General features: G+C 44.2%; 1 protein-coding gene across 2 annotated transcripts in view; it reads right to left on the reverse strand.

The window, feature by feature from the left end:
- KDM4B (lysine demethylase 4B) overlaps positions 1–21,983 on the reverse strand; it is a 194,247-nt gene that overhangs the window by 136,820 nt on the left and 35,444 nt on the right. For both annotated transcript variants that reach the window (XM_035119112.3, XM_035119108.3), the window contains exons 4-5: positions 20,598–20,712; positions 19,782–19,975 (exon numbers count right to left, since the gene is read on the reverse strand). In XM_035119112.3, coding sequence (XP_034975003.3) covers positions 19,782–19,975; positions 20,598–20,712 — 309 coding nt within the window. The remainder of the gene's footprint in view (positions 1–19,781; positions 19,976–20,597; positions 20,713–21,983) is intronic.

Below are 21,983 nucleotides of genomic sequence, written 5' to 3' on the forward strand. Positions count from 1 at the left end.
AACACCGTGAACAGGGCTGCAAGAACTTTTAAAACTTCCCACCACCATCCCATAATGCACATCGAAAGCATCATACATACATCACTTGTGACAGGGTAAAACGTCAGAAAAGGGGAAGGTGCAAGGGGCATTAGCATACAGGTAAACAGGAGGTAAGCAGGATTAGCATAAGGTAACAATGCACGATGTCCCAGGACATTGTTAAGCAAGTACCAGTAAGTATCTGGGAGGGGATCCTTGAGTACCTACCTGGTGGGGAAAAACAATGGGTCCAAGTGTGAGTATTGCCTCTGGCTTCGGAGGGTTGGGAATGGCAGGAGATGGTACTTGAATGGATTATGGATATGCAGAGCACCACCGCCCTGGCTACCTGACCTCTTGCTTAAGGGATTATGGCTGTTCCCTGCATCCCTGAGAGCCCTTGGCCAGAGTAGAAAAAGGGGGTTTCATTTAGAAATAAAGATACACTGTATTCATTCATAAAGAAATATGGTTACATAGAGTCTCAGGCAACAGAGAAGGGGTAGGAAAGGGAGCCTTTATTACTCAGGGCTTGATCTTGAGGGGGTTCGTGTTGGTGCGATACTAGAGTGGTGTTGTAGGATCAAATGGGGTCCCCTTGAGGGCATTAGTGCCAATCTTGATTCCCAAATGAAGCCTCGTTTGGGTGCCCCCCCCTATAAAATTCCCTAACACAGTTCAAACGACATATGCAAGCCAGGCAAATGCACTCAACCATGGTGTAGAGCAAGACCAGTGAGGGACATGCCAGGGCATTTCTGGAGATCCCAGAGAGTCAGGTAGAGAGGGGTGCAGAACCACATAGCTCAAACTAATCTACATTTGGAACATTTTAATGGTACCCCTCAGTATTTGCAAATTGCTCCCAATCTAGAAACTTTAGTATGTGTACAGGTCCAGTTTCTCGCTACCATACCACTTTGTTCCTCCCTAACCTGCCCTACCCAGATTATACACACTCCTACATCAGCAGACGAAGAGAATTTGGGCCAACAGCAAGCACAGCTCCCTTTCCAATTATCTCATCAGGATTGGGTCATTTGAGAAAGTTTGACAGAGGTAATAAACTGGAACTGTCCTATAGTAAAATAAATGATATGCACAAGTTGCCCTTTCAACTTCAAAAAATTTGGCAAATGAAGTGAGGAAACCTCAATGTGAGTTCCTGCCTCCATCAGAAGCCATTTATTCACTTTATGATTATGACTACCTGCTCCAAAGATAAGATCAGGCATGAATCAAGCTCCTTCTTCATGGGAAAGGACTGTTACCAAGATAATGCAGTTTTATCTTCAACTGATCATTTTACAGGACAACAGAGGATTGAATTCGGTATCTTTAACTAGCACCTGCTAGTGATTTTTAACACTGATTTTCTTCTTTCTTGAAATACATACACACTTACAACTCTGTCAGATAAACATGGGGACTAGAGTGTATTTGCTCGGACTCAAAACAATAGAGTAAAATGGAAAATGGCAGGATCAGAGTGCAATCACACAAAGTGCTCTCACATTAGAAAGCCCAAAGCAAGTAAGGAAGCAAGCAGGCAGGCAGGCAGGCAGACACAACGCTTTCAGGAAGACTAATGTTTGCATCCAGCTTACCTCCACTCATGGTTCTTACATTCCAGGTTCCTATGCAATATTTTTCTTTACAGCATCGGACTTTCCTTTCGCTTCCAGGCATATCCGCAACTGAGCATCCTTTCGGCTTTGGCCCAGCCGCTTCATCAGCTCTGAATCTACTTGTACTTGTCCTCCGCTCTTCCTCAGTAGCATGTTGGACGCCTTCCGACCTGAGGGGCTCATCTTCCAGCGTCATAACTTTTATATGCCTGTTGTCTTTGTCCATGGAGTTTTCTTGGCAGGGATACTGGAGTGGCTTGCCAGTTCCTTCTCCAGGTGGATCACGTTTAGTCAAAACTCTCCACTATGACCTGTCCATCTTGGGTGGCCCTGCATGGCATAGCTCATAGCTTCTCCGAGTTATTCAAGCCCCTTCGCCACGACAAGGCATTGATCCATGAAGGGGCAATGGCCAGAGGATTGGAGAAGATCAGTCTACATCCCAATTCCAAAGAAGGGCAGTGCCAAAGAATGCTCCAACTACCGCACAATTGCGCTCATTTCACACGCTAGCAAGGTTATGCTTAAAATTCTACAAGGCAGGCTTAGGCAGTATGTGGACCGAGAACTCCCAGAAGTGCAAGCTGGATTTCGAAAGGGCAGAGGAACCAGAGACCAAATAGCAAACATGCGCTGGATTATGGAGAAAGCTAGAGAGTTCCAGAAAAACGTCTACTTCTGCTTCATTGACTATGCAAAAGCCTTTGACTGTGTCGACCACAGCAAACTATGGCAAGTTCTTAAAGAAATGGGAGTGCCTGATCACCTCATCTGTCTCCTGAGAAATCTTTATGTGGGACAAGAAGCTACAGTTAGAACTGGATATGGAACAACTGATTGGTTCAAAATTGGGAAAGGAGTACGACAAGGTTGTATATTGTCTCCCTGCTTATTTAACTTATATGCAGAATTCATCATGTGAAAGGCTGGACTAGATGAATCCCAAGCCGGAATTAAGATTGCCGGAAGAAATATCAACAACCTCAGATATGCAGATGACACAACCTTGATGGCAGAAAGCGAGGAGGAATTAAAGAACCTTTTAATGAGGGTGAAAGAGGAGAGCGCAAAATATGGTCTGAAGCTCAACATCAAAAAAACCAAGATCATGGCCACTGGTCCCATCACCTCCTGGCAAATAGAAGGGGAAGAAATGGAGGCAGTGAGAGATTTTACTTTCTTGGGCTCCTTGATCACTGCAGATGGTGACAGCAGTCACGAAATTAAAAGACGCCTGCTTCTTGGGAGAAAAGCAATGACAAACCTAGACAGCATCTTAAAAAGCAGAGACATCACTTTGCCGACAAAGGTCCGTATAGTTAAAGCTATGGTTTTCCCAGTAGTGATGTATGGAAGTGAGAGCTGGACCATAAAGAAGGCTGATCGTCGAAGAATTGATGCTTTTGAATTATGGTGCTGGAGGAGACTCTTGAGAGTCCCATGGACTGCTAGAAGATCAAACCTATCCATTCTTAAGGAAATCAGCCCTGAGTGCTCCCTGGAAGGACAGATCGTGAAGCTGAGGCTCCAATACTTTGGCCACCTCATGAGAAGAGAAGAATCCTTGGAAAAGACCCTGATGTTGGGAAAGATGGAGGGCACTAGGAGAAGGGGACGACAGAGGACGAGATGGTTGGACAGTGTTCTCGAAGCTACGAACATGAGTTTGACCAAACTGCGGGAGGCAGTGCAAGAAAGGAGTGCCTGGCGTGCTATGGTCCATGGGGTCACGAAGAGTCGGACACGACTAAACGACTAAACAACAACAACAATGTTTGCATCCACCTCTTGCGCCAAGGAGACTGAAGCTAAGTGGTCTCTCAACATGCCCCAGGTTGGGAACAATTTGTGGGTTTTTTTAAAATCAAGATACCCACATGGCCAGCCTTTTTCAAGTCACAGGGCCTCAGCCTAACTTCACTGAGTTTGGGGGGGGGGTAAGGTAGGAGGGCAAACTAGACTGATGTAAGGCATCCTGAAGGATGGGTCAGTACACATGTGAATGGTTGCTTTCTCTGGGACATTTTTTGCTCCAAGTTTTCTTCTGTGAACAACAAGGAAGAAATGCTGGGATTTGTAGAATGATTATGCAGCCAGGGGAGGCTTGTGATAGGAGTCACACTAGGTGTGATGAAACCCACCATTTCCAGAAGATGTGAGTAAGAGCTTACACAATTTGCGCCCTGAGTTCAGAATCATCTGCAAGTTGAGGGAGGAGTAGACACGCTTCCTCCATGGTCAGCCTAGCATAGCTGCACCACCTCACACATCGGGCACCAAGCTGCAAACCTGTTGTATCTCAAACAATAAATTGTTTTGGACAAGGAGCATGACCCTGGGCTGGGAATCCTATGCCTGCTGGTCCTTTTAGCTGCCCAAATCAACATTAATCCACTTACCTGAGCAAAGAGTTTTAACACAGAATCCTACAACCATTGTCCCAGGAGAAGAAATTTAATAAATTCTTGGGGGGGGGGGTGTGTGTGAAAAAATGTCAACCTGTGTATCAGCTGCTGAATGCCTGTTAGATTAAAATGTGCAACCACAAGCCAAGTATTTCAAGTACTCCCATCAACTAGACAAGGTCCCAAATACAGAACACTGGAGGTCAGATATACCTTCTCCCTCACTTAAAGCTTTGCTTCATTCCTGTAAAGACGCCAGCTAAATCAAAAACCTGCATAGGTCTATCTTTCCAGCAACAGCTTTAAACAGAGTAGCAGACTCAAAGCAGAGGAAAAAACCACTGGGTGGTAGGCACTGCCCAAAAACCTTGAAACATTTCCTCATTTCATAAGCTCCCTATTAATACTGTGAAAGTTAGGCATATGATAATTAGGAATGAGGGGAAGAGAAAGTGAGAAAAGAGAAACACTAAAGACAGGGCCATATGTAACAGCTGTTTCTACTCTGCACCAATTTGTACATGCAAGCCGCCCATTTCACTGGGTACAAACACATCTGGGTTTGGAGCAATCTGGCTTGGTTTAAAGTTACCGGTAGTCTCATTATTACACTTGCTGCTTGTTTAAACCCAAATATCTATTTCCTAGTGCTGAGCAAAGGAGAAAACATGCCTGTATTAATGAACTGCATACATGAAGATAAACTTCCAGCAAATACTCATTCATGCAGATCCTTTGGAAAGGGGTCATATCATTCCAGCACCTGGTTATCTACAGGTGTTTCCCACTCGCCACTCCAAAGTACGTCATACCTTGGGTTACAGACGCTTCAGGTTGCACGTTTTCGGGTTGTGCAGCACGCCAAACCCGGAAGCACTGGAATGGGTTACTTCCAAGTTTCAGCCCTCACGCATGCGCAGAAGTGCTAAATTGTGCTTTGTGCATGCGCAAAGCACCGAATCGCAACCCACACATGTGCAGACCTGGCGCTGCGGGTTGCAAACGTGCCTCCCGCACAGATCACATTCACAATCCAAGCGTCCACTGTACTCAAGAGTTGCCATCCTGTGAGGTTTGTTGAAGTATGAAGAAACTTGCCCTGCCTACCCTCCCCCACTCCCGACAGAGTACAGCCGTTGGCAGTAGATAAAGCTGGGCTTACTGAGGCAGAGTGGGTGGTCCCATGTTCATTAACATGGATCTGTGTGTGGCTAATGGAGAGGATGTCTCTTAATACCTTTCACTAGCATAACTTTGTTATCAGTCAGGAGACAAGCTGCTTCTCTTCCATAGGGGAAACCTATGCCAGAAGATCAGGTTGGCAGAAGAGTTGCATGGCATGGGGAAAAGACAAAGTATGCATGTTATTAAACCCAATCTGTGATGCTGTCAGATTTCCAGAGATCTTCATTTCAAACTAGGGCCAGGCTTTGAGCAGATGCTTTGTTTCTTTTCCTTTTTGAAAAGGAGTGAGAGGGAGGAGAGAGCGCAGCTTTTAGCTGGAGACTTCTGGCTCACCCTTCCTTCCAGAGATGATCCTGACAGACTACGGAGCTGGGATGAATTATTAGTATTGTAGGAGGGGTGGGGAGGAGGCGGTTCCCTCATCAAGACAACACACTGACAGGAGTCTATTTTAGAGGAACAGCTGTAGAAAAGAAGAAAGAAGTATCTTTTGGCCAACACCCCTGCCAGGGTGAGAAAACAATTTAAACTCCCCTCATTATTCCACCTGTTCCACCTTGAGTGGCAGATTCAAACCCAGGGTTCAGGAGGCACACAGGCAAAAGCTTTAGCACATTATAACTCACTCCTTCATCCTCTTTACTTACTCGGAGGCCAGAATCTCCTTGTTGCTAAAAACCAAATGGCCATTGCTATAACCCCACCTGCTGGATGAACAGGACCATGTTGGCTCCATGAAGGCCCGTTTGACTGTTAGCAGGTGGGCTGGCAGGGTTCACATTGATTAACTAATGACTGCGGTATATGAAGCCTGAAAGCTTGCATTAATAACTCCATGCTGCACTCCTCCCATCTATCACCAAATTACTGGGGGATGCAAACCCTTAATATATACATCATTTCTCCTTGCGAGTCTCAGAGCTACACACAGACTTCTAATGAAGAATTCTTTTCCCAGGCAGTTTGGGCGAGCCAGAGAAGGCAGGAGCAGGCTTCTCTCCACACCACTTGGAGAGCCCTCCCTGTCTCTGGCTATAGGAAATAAACGGGAGTGCGTGCCATCCAAGCCCCCAACTAGCTCATCAATTGAGAAGAGCTTTGCTCTGCCAAATGGTGCTGCAGCTGAGCCATAAATCGTATCACAATAAATCTTGCTTTGCAGGGCCATTTCTATTTAAAAAACAGAAATTTACCAGAGTATAGGGTATGTGCCAGAGGGATGGAGCAGTTCACATTTCATTGCTTTTTTGTATTTTTCTCTTGCTTCCTCCCTATTGTTGGCATCCATCTGTCTCAGGAGACAATGCAGTACACCTCCAGGGGTGAAGTCAAACCACTGCATGAGCAGCACCGAAGTGACCTCCCCGGGGCGCAAGCCTGGGCTGCCTAGACAACAAGTGTTAGAAACTGAGATATGAAAGCTAGGAGCTAAATGAAACCTTAAACCTAGGTTACAGGCACAACAATGGAATGTCTAGGCACACTTTTTAATAACAAGAATACAAAGCTGAAAATGAATGAACTGCACCTAAAATTTTACGTTCATTTTTCACATGGTCCAGTCCTCATCTGAAGACTGCAAAAAACAAAGCCACGCTTCCCCTGCCCAGTCCCCCTAATATTCTTAAGAGTGTCTCTTCTCCAGTCTTCAGAGAGTGGCTGGAAGTGGGGAGGCAGAAAAACATCCTCCTTTTCTTCCACTCTGCAGACAAGCCCTGGATTCTCCCTACACCCCCTTTTCCTTCATATATACAGTTATACCTTGGAAGTCGAACGGAATCCATTCAGAAACCAAGGCGCGGCTTCCGATTGGCTGAAGGAAGCTCCTGCAGACAATCGGAAGCCCCATCGGACATTCAGCTTCCAAAAATAGTTTGCAAACTGGAACAGTCACTTCCAGGTTGGCGGCATTCAGGAGCCAAAACATTCAAAAACTAAGCTGTTTGAAAACCAAGGTACGACTGTATCTTTTTAGCACTACAACTAACACATATTAAAGGCCTATACAACTGATGGCAGAGACACCACCTTGAGTGTCCAGTTCGCAAACATCCCCCAATTGCACCTGAGCACCCACCAAGGAATGGTAACACCCGGTTTGGGAAACACTGGCTTAAACCAATATTGCATCTTATTATGAAAGTAGCAGACAAACCCCAAATTATGTGCATTTGCTTTGTGTTTATTTTTTGTGTCCCCAGTGCTGCTATGAACATCCTGAAACTTTCTCTATAAGGAATTCTGTAACCTACCAAAGGACAAAAACAGGCATGTCATCACTGAAGCCCTCTTCAATATGGAACTGAGCTCTTTAAAAGTATCAAACGCCAAACCCTCTAGTTAGGCTAAGCCAGTGGTTCCCAACAGGTGGTCCGCGGACCCCCAGGGGTCCGCGAGCTATGCCAGAGGGGTCCGCAAGATGCTATTAGAATAAAAAATATATTAAATATATTTCGTATGATAACAGATTTTTTGTTTTGGCCGCTTCCTGCATGAGCAGAGTCTAGCACAAAACTAGAATTAGATAGAGGCAGTAGTTCTGCTGTATGCCGTTAGGTGGCGCTTTACAAACACTACTGTTTTGCAGATAGGCAGCGCGCACATTCTACTAACGCTCACCTCCCCAAGATGCTTTGCGCGCGTCGGCTTCATTTGTGCGCTACTGCGCAGGTACCCTGTCTTCTCCATTCCCCTCCCTCCTCCCTGGCGCGCGCTGCCTCTTTGCAAAACAGTCGTATTTGTAAACAAAGCGTTGTTTTTCGCGGAAGCTACAGTTCGCGTAGTTAAAAATGGACCATTGGTTAAAAAGTGATTCGTTAAAACAACAAAGGCCTACAGATGAAGAGGAAGATAATGCATTTGATGTTCGAGCAAGTAAGTCAGTGACTCTCAAACCGATCTTGTCGGTGTCCATTGAACCTAAATCGTAACTGTAAAAAACGTATAAATATAAAATATAAAAAGACTCTTAATTTGGCTCTCACTTTTTAATTTTAGGATTAGGAATTAATGGGGGTCCTTGTCACAATAGCGGCTCGATGAGGGGTCCTCGAGAAAATTTTGTTGGGAACCCCTGGGCTAAGCAATGCCATGAAAATGACTCTGAACTGGATGGGTTTTTCCAAACCTCTAACTTCTCTAGACTGACTAATTCAATTTTCCCTATCCATTCTCCAGCTTGCAAGCACACCCCCACCCCCACCAAGGGGTTTCAACATTACCAAAAAAAAGCGAATGTAAGGCTGTTTCATGTATTTTTGCAAGGCTTTTTTCTTTAACTTATTTGACAAAAGATTTGCATAACCCAATTTCCTCAAACAAAGATAGACAATTTGTAATCTGATTACTAAGAGATCCAGTTCAAACCTTTCTGTTCCTTGGTTCTATACAGTAAATACTCTGAGTTGGGTTAACAGAATTAGAAGGGGCCAGGTGGCCGTCTATTTTAATCCCCGGCCAGCCCTCTGTCTAACAGCCTTCTGAACAGATTTCCTACTAAATTTGGTGGAAACATGCAGCCTTCTCCACCTTGGCTGGATGTTTTGGAGGGTGCTGTTGTGCAGCCTGAAGGCTAGTCATGCTTTCTGCCACCACGCCTGGTCTCACAAGAAGAGAACCCAGCCTCCTCAGAGTGAGAAGCTGCATCGTCCTGTTTCAATGCCCTTCCTGCCCAGGGTGTCACCAGCACAGGAGGTTGTTGCTCCACCAATTAAGACTCCATTCTTCATAGCTACCTTGGTCCCTGCCCATAGCCTACTCACTTTCCTTCCCTTTCCTTAGTTAGCTAGCTACATCCACTTCTTCCTATTTCCTGCCTGCCTGACCTAGATAGCAGACACAAGAATCATCCTCCACATTTGTATCCTCCTCCTTATTTTTGCTAGCTTGCCTCAAAACTCTCACTCGGACAGTATTTTAATACAGTGGAACCTCGGATTACGGCGGGGATCCATTCCAGAGGCCCCGCCACAACCCGAAAATGACACACATCGAAGCACCACGTCTGCACATGCGCAAAGCATGATTTAGCACTTCTGTGCATGCGCAAGTGGCGAACCTCAAAGTAACCCGTTCTGGTACTTCCGGGTTTGCCGTGGACATTAGCCGAAGCGGAGGCAGATGCATAATGAGGTTTGACTGTATCCAAAATATTCAGCCAAGCTTTATTTGGAATTATTTTTAATGGAGTGATAGTTTCCTTTGGTTTTCTTTAATATTTGCTAAAATAGTATTTGGGTCCACTACATTTCTTGCTTGTGTCGATCATTCTGTGGACCAACATTGGTATCAATATTCTGAACAGAAGTAACGCCACCTATGCTTCCTACTATCGAACCCCCCTATGATTAATGCCCTCAAAAGACAAGGGGGGTTACAAAGGTCAGCACATAAATATTCATAAGCTTGGCTGTATTTTGGGAAGGGAAAGGAAGGAAGAGTTCAATTGGTTTTCCTTTTTCTCCTCTCAAAAAGAAAAAACATTAAGCTTTCCAGTAATGTAATTTAGCAATTTGCTGCATTTTAATCATTGCATATAAGTGTATAAGGTAATTATATATAATATGCCTAATTGATACAGCGCAAACCTCCCACCACCACCAGAGGTTCAATATGGGAAGCAGAATAGGACTGAATGCAAAGACTGAGGGCAGGCTGGGAAAAGGTGGTAATTAGAGCAAGGAATGAAATTATAATTAGATGAGGAGAAGCATGCAAAGCAATGGGCTCAATTTGGCAGCTCCCCACGTGGGCGGCTTAATATGAAATTTCTTGGCAGCACAAAAGCTCCCAATGCTGTGGATTTTGAAGCCAGTTGCCCTCCTCCTGAATACTCCATGTTATACCCTGCCCCATGAATTCATGTTCCAGTGCAAGGGCAGATAAGGGAAAGCAGTGCAGATTTCAAACTTATTGCACCATGACAGCTGACCAGGGACTCCAGACTTTAGGCGCGAAACCACAAGGGCCAGGAAACTAGCCTCATAAGAGACTCAGGTGGACTAGAACTAGTTCACTCCTCAGTGATTCCTCATGTTCAGAAGGGAACAGTCAGCCCCTATGACTGGCAGACCATCTGTGTTTGCCTGATCAACAGAGCAATTGATTCTTCTTGTGGCATTTCTGATTCCAGCTTCCATTCATTCAGCTTTGTGCACTGACCTTCAAAGTGTCTAGCAATGGATGTGGCTGCTCCCAGCCACACTCTGGCCTTGGAGGAACCAAAAGCTGCTACTTCTCAGAAATACTACATCAGTTTCCACGTCACACCAGCAAAATCCAAAACCACCTTACCTGCAGCTAACCATTTTGGGTGGCAAAGGAGCACAGAAAGGACACACATACTACTAAATGCAGAATGGCCCTAGGTCAGTGATGGCGAACCTATGACACGCGTGTCAGACGTGACACGCAGAGCCCTCACTGCTGGCACACGTCCCATCGGCCCATTCGCGCTGTTGTTGTTGGTTTTCCCCATTTGTTCTCCTGCTCCTCCTCACACTACAGCTTGTCTCCGCTGTTAAAACCTGGATCCTTTGTTGTTGTTGTTGTTGCTGGTAGCCAGAGATTGGTTTTTTAACCCTTTCTGTGCTGTTGTCTGGTGCTTTGGCAGACGATGATTGGGTTAACAGCGTTCGTTTTTTAACCCGTTCTGTGCTGGTTTTTTTGGCGCTTTGGCAGACTATGTCAGTGCTGCGTGTTAGTTCCAGCGAAGGTATTATTCATCATTTATTTCTGTTCTCTTTCCCCCCCCCAAAAAAGCGCAGCAGCTTTGGGGCATCCCCCCCAAAAAGCAAAGCTATTTTTGCAGCCCCCCAAAAAACCTCCAAAACTTTGGTCAGCAGCTCCCCCCAAAAAGCTCAACAACTCTGGGCATTGATAAATAAGGGGGTTTTGGTTTTGTTTGGTTAAATAAATAGTTTTTGGTTTATTAAATACAGTTATATATTACAATTATACCTTTTTGTTATTTAAACTATAAATATCACAAAATTATGTGTTTTTTCTCTCTCGAAGTGACACACCACCCGAGTTATGCTTGGTTTTTTGGTGAATTTTGACACACTAAGCTCAAAAGGTTGCCCATCACTGCCCTAGGTTAATTTTAACTCTGCCCCAAAGGTAAATGCAAAGTAGCTTTATAAATACACAACTAGCTGGCCACATTCTCCAATACTGCTGCAGAATTCCAAGGCACACTTGAAAAAGCTAAAAATCTAGAAGAATTGAGGGAGATCTTTTGTCAATCCATCACCTGTCATTTAACTCATTTATCAATCAATTATATTTATAAAACTGCACGATACCACAGCCTCAATATTTGCCCCTTTAAAACACATGGAAGTATGATATAATTTATAATTCAGCACAGGCTACAACACAGTGATTGGTCATTTGCTATTAGAATAATCCCCCCCTTTTCCCATAATAATCAAATCTTTATTACAGCCTTAGTATAAGATACTCCATTGATTAAAACTGGCTCCTACTGATTAATCAACCCAAACTTTAGTTGGTTAAGCCACCGAAAAAAATATTGCATATCTAATAGGGGAAGGGAACTGACATAAACAAATCTCTGTATACCAACATCCCACACAACGATGGTTTACAATCCATAAGGAACACCATTTCAGATAAAATCACAGCGGACTTTGCTATCAAACTCTGCCATTTTGTCCTTACCCACAACCACTTCAAATTTGGTTATGACCTGTTCCTCCAGATCAGCGGCACAGCAATGGGCACCCGCATGGCCCCACAGTATGCCAACATCTTCATGGCAGATTTAGAACAACGTTTCCTAAACTCCTACCCACTCAAACCTCTTTTGTACCTGCGACACATTGATGATAAGTTTTATTATCTGGACACATGGTCAACAGACCCTGGACACCTTCCACCAGACATTCAATGACTTTCACCCCACCATCAACCTAACAATGAACCAATCTATGCAAGAAATACGTTTTTTGGACACTACTATAAAAATACAGGATGGACACCACCTTATACCGTAAACCAACTGACCGACAAACATATCTACATGCTTCTAGCTACCATCCCAAACATTCCATTGTATATAGCCAGGCCCTATGTTACAGCCGCATCTGTTCCAACTCCACAGAAACAGACTCTCACCTAAGAGATCTACAGCAAACCTTTGTAGAACTATAGTATCCGCCCAATGAAGTTAAACAACAGATCAACAGAGCCAGACTGATACCCAGAGAGAACTTGCTGCAAGACAGACCCAAAAAAGAAAATAACAGAATACCACTAGTCATCACATACAGCTCCCAACACATCATCAGAGATCTACAACACATCATCAAAGATCTACAACCTCTCCTAGACAATGACAGTTCTCTTTCTCAAGCTCTGGGAGGAAGACCTTTCATTGCCTACAGACACCCACCCTATCTTAAACAACTGCTCGCCCACAATAATACAACCACCAGACTTAACATGGACACTGGTACCATAGCCTGCAATAAACCTAGATGCCAACTTTGCTGCCACATACACCAGGACAACACCATTACTGGCCCCAACAACAACATACCATCTCAGGACTATTTAATTGCTCATCTTCTAACATTGTGTATGCCATCAAATGCCAACAGTGCCCTACAGCTCTCTATATTGGACAAACAGGCCAAACCCCACGCCAAAGGATAAAAATAAATAAATTTGACATCAGGAGTCACAAGACAGAGAAACCAGTAGGAGGACACTTCAATCTCCCAGGACATTCTATACAAGATCTCAAAGTAGCTGTCTTATTACAAAAGAATTTCAGAAATAGACTGGAAAGAGAGGTTGCTGAATTGAACTTGATTACCAAACTTAAAACCATGGAGAGACCTGGTCTGAATAGAGACATTGGATTCTTATCTCATTATACATGATTCTTTAGCCATCTCACCCCTTGCTTTTTCCTGTAAGACCAATTGCAGTCGTTAACAGTCGTCAACAGGTTTACCACAACTATCAGCCAATCACCCATTCCCACTACCCTTCTGAGTAATACCCCTCTCCACCCTCTCACTATATTTAAGGGTCTGGTGACTTCTGCTTCAGTGTATCTGAAGAAGTGTGCATGCACACAAAAGCTCATACCAATGACAAACTTAGTTGGTCTCTAAGGTGCTATTGGAAGGAATTTTTTTATTTTGTTTCGACTACGACAGACCAACACGGCTACCTACCTGTAACTAAAGATTTTATTGTGAAGGGACTATTTTTAAGGCATGGAAGGGCAGTCATGTAGAAATGAGTGCAATGTCCTGATGCATAAATATCTCCTGCCAGTGGCTGTTAACACCAACTCTGCCTCTGTTATTGCACAGCATGACTTCCAAACTGGTGGAGTTCGTAACTCTCTTCACTCCTACTATTCCCTGAGGTACTCTAATATTATCACTACCAGGGTTGAAGAGTCTATAAAAAGGATGAAGGGAGCTGGGAAAATTCCACAGAGGTAGAACCAGGGAAGGAGAGTCACGGAATCATCATTAACAACCATTTCTGACAAAAGGCAGCCAGCTGCACCAGTCTTTTTTTTCTTGAAATCGAAGAGCTCCCCCTGCTGACTTATGGCATCCTTATAATTTGCAATAGCAAGAATGGTGGTCTGTGTTGGTCTCACAGAAATTAGGATCACTGAAATACCGGTAGTATCATATTGCTTCCAGCCTGGAGCTTAAACCTGGAGAGGGAGGGAGCACAACTCAGTGGTACAGTGCATAGAATGCAGATAGCAGGTGGTGGGGAAAACCCCTCTTGACCTGAAACCATGGACAGCTGCTGTCAGGCGAGTAGAAAAATCTAGGTGAAATGGACAAATAGCCTGACCCTCATTTTTGCAGTACTCTTTCATCAGACAGGTAATGTAGTATTCAGAACATTAAAAAGGTGGGGACAACGTCCTTTTTTATTTATTTGTTCCACTACATCCCAACTACTTAGTCCCCCAAAAGAGGCTCTTAATGAATTAACGCAAGAACAGAAGCACTCATATGATAAAGCAATAAGATGCATAAAGTAAGAGACTGTGTAAAAGTGAAGGATAAAAACTCAAAAGGTCTGACAAAAGAAAAAAGTTTCAACTCCCTTTCTCAAAGGGCATGGATCTAATGAGTTTCCTTTTGGGAAGGAATTCCATGATGCTGGAACTTCCATTGACTCCTGGTTCACACATACTGCTAAGCCAAACAAGTTGCCCCATAGGCAATCAAACAAATCACAGCTTGTTTCTACCTCAATTAACTATAGCCTTAGGTGCAAACCAGGCATTAAAAGGCACTACTTTCTGGTAGATGGCAAGTCTTGTCTCTTGCAGTGTATGGAATCCATGCAGGATAGTGGATTCTAATCCAGTTTTTGAAATAGAGCAAGTCAACACCTTAACCAGAAGCTGCATTCAGCTTAAAAGCAACTGTTCTGCTTTCTATGCCATGTTAACAAGCATGCAGTACAATCCTATCTTCAATGGGGCTTGCTCCCTGGTAGGAGAGTACGAATTCGCTAGACGAATTTAATTAAACCACGGGTCTTTTCTTATAACGAAAAATTCGTCTAGCGAATCCCATAGGAATGCATTGAATTTTATTTATTTATTTATTTTGCCCATAGAAATGCATTAATTGAATTTCAATGCATTCCTATGGGAAACCGCGATTCGCTAGACGAATTTTTCATAAAACGAATTCGTCTAGCGAGGCAACCTCCGCTCGAAAAACCCTTTCGTTAAGCGGAAATTTCGTTAAGCAGGGCATTCGTTAAGCGAGGCACCACTGTTTAGTGGTGGAGCCCTAAGGCACTTGCGAAACAAAGCAAAAAGCTGCAGCCCTCTAGACAAGGTTCTGAAATGGTGTGTGAGCAAGCCCTGGCTCAGACATACATGTAACACTGTGTGATTTCTCTACACTTAGGTTACCATACAGCTGATTAAAAGCAGTTGGAAGCATGAACTGACTCCTGAAAAACAATTAGTTTGATTTTGTATCATAATTCTGTTTGGGGTTTTACTGACATCCTATTTGAGAAACACTAACGACCCCTGATGACGCATAGTCAAGTGGGAAATATGCATGTGTAAACCAGCTCTGCAAACAACGTTATAAACACATGTTGTAATGGTGGTTTCCACCTGCGTGGGCAGGAACCAACTTGCTGTGCTTTATACTTTTCATTAAGTAGGGTCTGGGGGCTAATTGTACAAAGCAACTTGATTCATCATAGGCCAAAACATCCACCTCTCTCATCCCTCAGTCAAACTCCTGATGCCCGCTGAGTCACCTTCATCACCAAGCCCTGCTTCAATGGCAGGGGGTCAGCTTATGGGAATCTCATTAATGAATGCAGATCTATGCTGCAACAGCTTTAGAGGAAGAGCTGGCTGTCCTTGGCAAAGACGTACCCTGGAAGCATGTGTGAAGCTGGCTTTTCTTTCTTTTTTTTAATCAATCTCAGGAGGACAGAGTTTCAAATCAGAAATCCCAAGCCCTCCTGCATTGGCCAGAAGAGGTTTCAACTAATCTCTGTTAATAAATCTTTGCCCAGAAAGCCCAACTGCTTTTGGCCTTAATACAAAAGCAACATCTGCTAGAGTGGTCTTCTGATTACAGAACCCCCATCAGGAAGCAGGATTAGTCTTCTCTTATCAAAACTGCGCGGGCTCAGAGGGTATTCTCAGACCTCCCTTTAATGCTGGACTAAGTAGCACTGAATCCAGCCAAGTATTAACGCTGCATTTGCTAGTGGGCTTCTGTTCTGTTTCCACCTGACAGTTCTGTGCAAAGACAATCAATCCTAGCCTATTCCTGAATGGAATAGGCTCTAACCACAGTGCATGGAATATAATCCATTCAGCTGAATTTATATAAAGAAACAGTAAACATTCACATGAGCAACAAATGCTGAAAAATGCAAAGTAATCCAATTGGCACATCCTACAGATTAGAGGGGGAGGAAGTCAGAAAAGAAAAGGGTTGGTCAGATGCAAAGCGCAGACTATGCAAAGGAAGCAAGAATACTTTCTTCATACCCAGAGGCAGATCTTGGAATACAATTGCGGTTCGAGGACCCGCCCCCGCGAGAAATAAAGACATAGTGACACATGGTATTTGAGTTAATGGGTAAAATAAGGCCACAACTTTATTGGTTAGAGCAAGTGAGAGGTATTGGCTTAGGCATTGGACTCCCTAGCAAGCATGACTCCACCCCGCTCTGCGGGGGGTCATATCAGGTTAACACCCCGAGGAAGGAGCCTGTTGATGCAAATACAACTGAAAGCTCCCCCTGGTGTTACCGGGGTCGTGCCATGGCCCTAGCCCCCAGCAGGGCGTCGGACAGAATCCACGACCGCCGGATCCTTTAAGGGGATACCCCTATAAGAGGAGGGTTGGATGATGGCTACAACCAGTCCTCGAACACACCAGACAACTCCATATTCCAATGCCTACCGCCACCCGAGCCAAGAGGCTCGCCGCCAATACCCTCACCACTGTAACCAAGCCCTAATGCTTCGTGTGATATCAGCTAGCCAGATGTAATTTCCTTGATTAGAAAGATGCACGCCATCAGCAGCAGCAGAAGGGGAGAAATGGATGCTGCCGCGCTGTTTTAAAGCAGCTAAGCCCTGCCCACGAGCTGGCCCTATTGGCCAGCCAGGGGCCTGAGCGCGGCAGCAGGCATTGGTGAAGCAGGGGGCCGGACACGCCCCCCTGCTTGGCGCGCAGAGCGGGTCCCGCCCGCAAAGTCTTCCCTCTCTGAAGAGGAGAGATCTTCCACTACTAAATCAGTTTGATGTCTTTTTCACAGAGGAAGAGCCCAATGTCTTCATGCCCCTTTGTAAACCACGGCAGCCAACGTGCAACAGATAGAAACACAACTGCTCATTCACCTTCGTGTAACCCTGCGAGGCGAGTCTGGTGCTACAGCTCCCAACCAAGGAACTCAGTCAAATACAATTTACCAAATAGGCTGATGGTCTCAAAGCAGTCTCAGTACCCCTCAAACTACAGTTCCCAGGCTATTTTATTCTATTTTACTTATTTTAGTGAGGGGGAGAGGAGATATGACAGTCAAATGGGACTTAAGTCAATTGAAATTGGTGTTGTACATGTACCATCAAGTGCAAACCATTCCAGTGGAAGGATTTTGGTTCACAACAAATAGTATTTTCCCTGTCCTGCATACAGAACACAAATATAGGAAGTTGCCATATAGAAGGGCAAACCATTTGTCGATTGAGCCCATTATCATTTACTCTGACCAGCAGCATCTCTTCAGTCTCAGGGAGAGGGAAGACTTTCCCATCAACTGCTACCAGATCCTTTTAACAGGATGCACCAGGGAGTGAATGTTGGACTTTCTGCATACAAAGCAGGTGCTCTGAGTTATGGTCCCTCTGCTTTCTGGAGGCTTTTATATTGTGCTCCTGTTTTACAAGGTGCCAACCGTTCTGCCTTTGCTACTGCTGAAGGATATTAATGTAGAGAAAAAGACAAAGGGTTACAAAATCCCTTTGTGTGTTTGCAATGGATGGTGTAAGGCAGAGCCATCAGGATAAAAAGAGAGGTGCAAGGAGGAGCAAATTGACTGGAAGGTCTAGCTGCAACTCAGAACAGCACTCCTGATTTCAACCACCACACCCTCCACTTTGAATAAATCACCACAGTACGTGAGAATTATATTGCTACTATTAACATTATTAATTTCATTTGTAAAGGCTACTACAAAAAGGCTCAAGGCAACCTACAATACAAAAAAACCCAACTAAATAATTAAAAGCAAACACTCAAAATGATCATAAACTAATTCTAAAAGAAACAGACAGAAACTTGATCCTCTCATCACATATATAAAACAACCATAAGAGTAACAGAGAAGTTAACAATCAAATGCCTGGGAGAAGAGGAAAATCTTCACTTGATACCAAAAAGATGTTAATGCAAGGTTCTAGTGCCACTTATGCTAGTCCAACAGGGGAAGAACTTTGCTAAGGATTGCCTTTACCTCTGTAGATCTGAAAACTAATGAAACAGAGGAAAATTAAAGTAGGAAAAATATACTCCTTTCCTGTCTTAGAGCTTTGTCAGAAGCTCAGCCCCCAGCCCCATTAGCATGCTAAAATCAAACCACTGAAAATATAGTTGTGTGTCTAAAGAACCAAGAGAACTTCTAGCTTTGGAACTAGCACCACCTAGCGGAGGCCAGGAGGCAAATGAAAGCAAGATTTTTTGAGCTTTCAAAAATAAAGAGATGAGCTGTGAGGGGGTACAATAAATCGATCTCTAAGTAAAAGCAGTGTGCTTCAGAAACAAGAAGCAGTATGTCTTTTGGACTAAATGTGAAAAAATGTGAAGCCATGGGGTTTTTTTTATTTAAAAAACAACAACTACACCATGACACCAAAACCCTAGTTGGATTAGTCCATTCCAATGCGGAAGGCATAGGAATGCTGGCATGCTCTGGTCCATGGGGTCACGAAGAGTCGGACACGACTAAACGACAACATGCGGAAGGCAATGGCAACTGCAAAATGGTCTCATTAATTGGGGTCTGAGCCATGCTCCTGGCACCTCTTGCACACCCTCAGGCACTGGCATCCTGGAGACCAGTAGTGCCAATGGGAAATAATATTGCAGAAAATAATCTTGTCACAGTGCTCTGGCAGACAACGGCTTTTCTAGTGACATTTCAGATCCACTTTGCCTGGAAATGTCAGTATTTATAAGTTGCATCACTAATCTCAGGAAAGCACACCTTTGGGACATCCATCAAGTTGCCATGCATTAAATAAAATTTAAAAAACCATGCACCCAGGAATCAGAAGGCTGCCTCTTCCCTGACAGCTCTTTTCCACATCAACAGTAGCATATATGGACATACCATTCACTTATAAAGCTACAGAAGTAGCAAAACTCCCAGCCCGTATGCCTGCCCATTTCTCAACTTAACAGGTTCTGACCATTGCAGATTTTTCCCCAAAAGGCAGTGTGCCAAGAGTATGACAAGACATGACATACTCACGCTTTGCATCACTGCAGCAGGAGTTTGCCAAACATGAGATTACCAGAAACTGCCTGATTCGCATATTCCTATATTTGCCTGATATTATTTTTTCCTGGGTGCTGAAGCAGAATTGTAGGTTTTTGGAGTCACATCACAAGCAGGATTTCTCAACTGTTGTATGTGATCGGATTCTGTCCCTTACTCTGCAGACACTTTCAGGTGACACACCCATTCTCTGGATGATCTCTGTGCAAAGGGTGAGGTTTCACTAGGACACTGGACCACATAGCCCTGCCATGTACCAGGAGACTGAACCACTCAGCTATGGCCCTTCCAGCTTTGGTAGGTAATATTTCCTTAGTTCAAGGCTTGTGGTTCCTTGGTACAGAGCATCCAGGGGCGGGATCTGAGCGCAAAGCAGCTTTGCTGGAATGCCAACCCTCCTAATGGTCCTGCTTTGGACCCAGATGGCTTTGTGGTCTCTTTTATAATGCTAAATACCCACCCACAATATACTCACCAAGATTTGGGCTCTCCAAAATGCAGGTAGTTGATGCTGTAAAGATCCATGTCCTCTGTATGCCAAGCAAATGTGGTTTTCCACATCCCAAAGTAGAGGTAGGGGGTGTTCACACCTTCAATGATAATTCCACACTGATGTTCCACCATATCTAGTAGAGTGTTCAGATTCCCAATATTCCACTGTTCCACATCCTATAGGAGGAGAAATAAGCCACTCTCAGGAGGGGAAGCAGGAGCTCCTTTTGCTTAGGGACAGAGGGGCTGCTGACTGCCACACCCACATGCAATGTCTTAAGGAAACACTTCTGGCAAGAGCAGGGTGTCTGCAGCCATTACCAACAGCAGGGGTATGGGACGTGCAATGGCCCACCAGACAGCAGGTCTGGGGGAAAGAACTGGCATACACACACACACCATCAAACAGGTACAAAAACTCCCCTCTGCAACATGAATCACTCTCCACCAATGTTAAGGAGAGATCTGATTCACAGAAGAAGGGGGGAAGGATGACAATGGAAGTTGGAAAAGGGAGACAAATCATGACTGAAACCTACTCTAAGTATAATGCACATATGGCTATATCCACAGATTTCTGCTTAAGGGTCACCAACCATGTGAACTTTGCAAATTTAAAGCCAGTCACAGCTCCTGACTAAGGAATCACAAGAAATACAGTACTTTTGAAAGAATCCAGAAATCTCTACAAAAAAGGTACTCAGCACTTCCATTTAATTAGAATTACAATTAAACCTGCTTCAAACTGATCTGGGTCTGCAGAGTGGACACACACTCATCTCATCTCATTGTCGCTTACTGCATCATAAAGGGAACCGCTGATATCTGCTCCATAAATAGGAGACACAAAAGTCAGATTCTTCCAGTATTTGCGTTCCAAGTCATCAAAATCCTGGTGCCGGGGGGTACAGTACCTGGTAAATGAAAAAGAAGAGGAAGCAAAAGATTAGACATGGCAAGCCCACTTAATCTCACATACTCAATATGGGCCTTGTACTACACACACCTGGTCACTTTTATAAGGAATGTGCTTCTATGTGGGAAACAGTGTGCAAACAACACAGCTGCAGTCACGTGACACACATATACATGTGGAGGAGGTTTAAATCTCTGGAGCTGGCACATAGGGTTGAAACTGTCCATTACTTGCTACAGAAAAGCAATTTCTATGTAAAGATTTATTCCACCTGACAAGCCATATCAGGGTAACTGGACTACTGGGGAGCCTCTCCCTCCCCCGCCCCCCAATGTGGCTTAGCCAGTTACCTTAAAAGCACCAGAATTGTGGTAGCTGATGATTACAGCCAAAAAAACGCAAAAACAAACACAGAGAGAGACACAAAATTTAGGTTACCCTTCTTTGCTCAACAGCAGGGCCATCCAGCCTTTTATGACCAGTCCCATATTAAGAACCATGCGGGAAAGGTGATTTAGCCGTGTGTACTTCAGAATGCACCTGTGGGAATCACTTCATTTGATGCACCTTCCCTTTCTCCGATTCCTCCTGAAGCTGCCCTCATTCTTCAAACCCCATTAGACTTCCTTCCTTCCCTCCTGTTCATTCCCTACTTATTTTCCCTGGCTTTCAAAATGCTTTCTCTTCCTTTCTATGTAATTTCAGAGCAACTGAGACAATATTTTACATTATTTTCAAAAAAAAGCATTTCCCCTTTTTTGTATAGCTTGGGTAACATATGTTTTTCCCCAGATAGTTAAGAACAAATTGTTGAGATTCTGCTGTATCTGCACGCATTTGTAGAGAGAAATTACTTCAACTTGCTTTCCAGAACAGCAGGGAGGGCAATCCCATCAAACCCCAGTGGGGCTTCCTTTGAGTAGACCTCAGTAGGACTGAGAAGCCTAATCTAAAGTAGCCATAGTAGAAATTGAAGGAGGAAAGTCTGTTTTCCAGATTAGTTAATCCAGACTACTTTTGTCTCTGGCTCTGACCATACCAGGCATGCAGCTTCTTAGAGATTATCCCTGAGAGTGTGACCCTTGACAGAAAAATACTGTCCATCCCTGCCGTAAAAGTGCGTAGGCTCAAACCCTATAAAAAGGACAGGAAGGTGCATCATAGAGTAAACTAAACATGGCCAACACCCAGGCTGCCTCTATACTAATGAGAAAGTGCTTCTCCCGCTGTTAAATCAGGGTCCATTTTAAAACAAACACCATAATGGTC

The sequence above is a fragment of the Zootoca vivipara genome, chromosome 6, assembly GCF_965207765.1.
Source record: "Zootoca vivipara chromosome 6, rZooViv2.hap1.1, whole genome shotgun sequence".
NCBI classification, from domain to species: domain Eukaryota; kingdom Metazoa; phylum Chordata; class Lepidosauria; order Squamata; family Lacertidae; genus Zootoca; species Zootoca vivipara.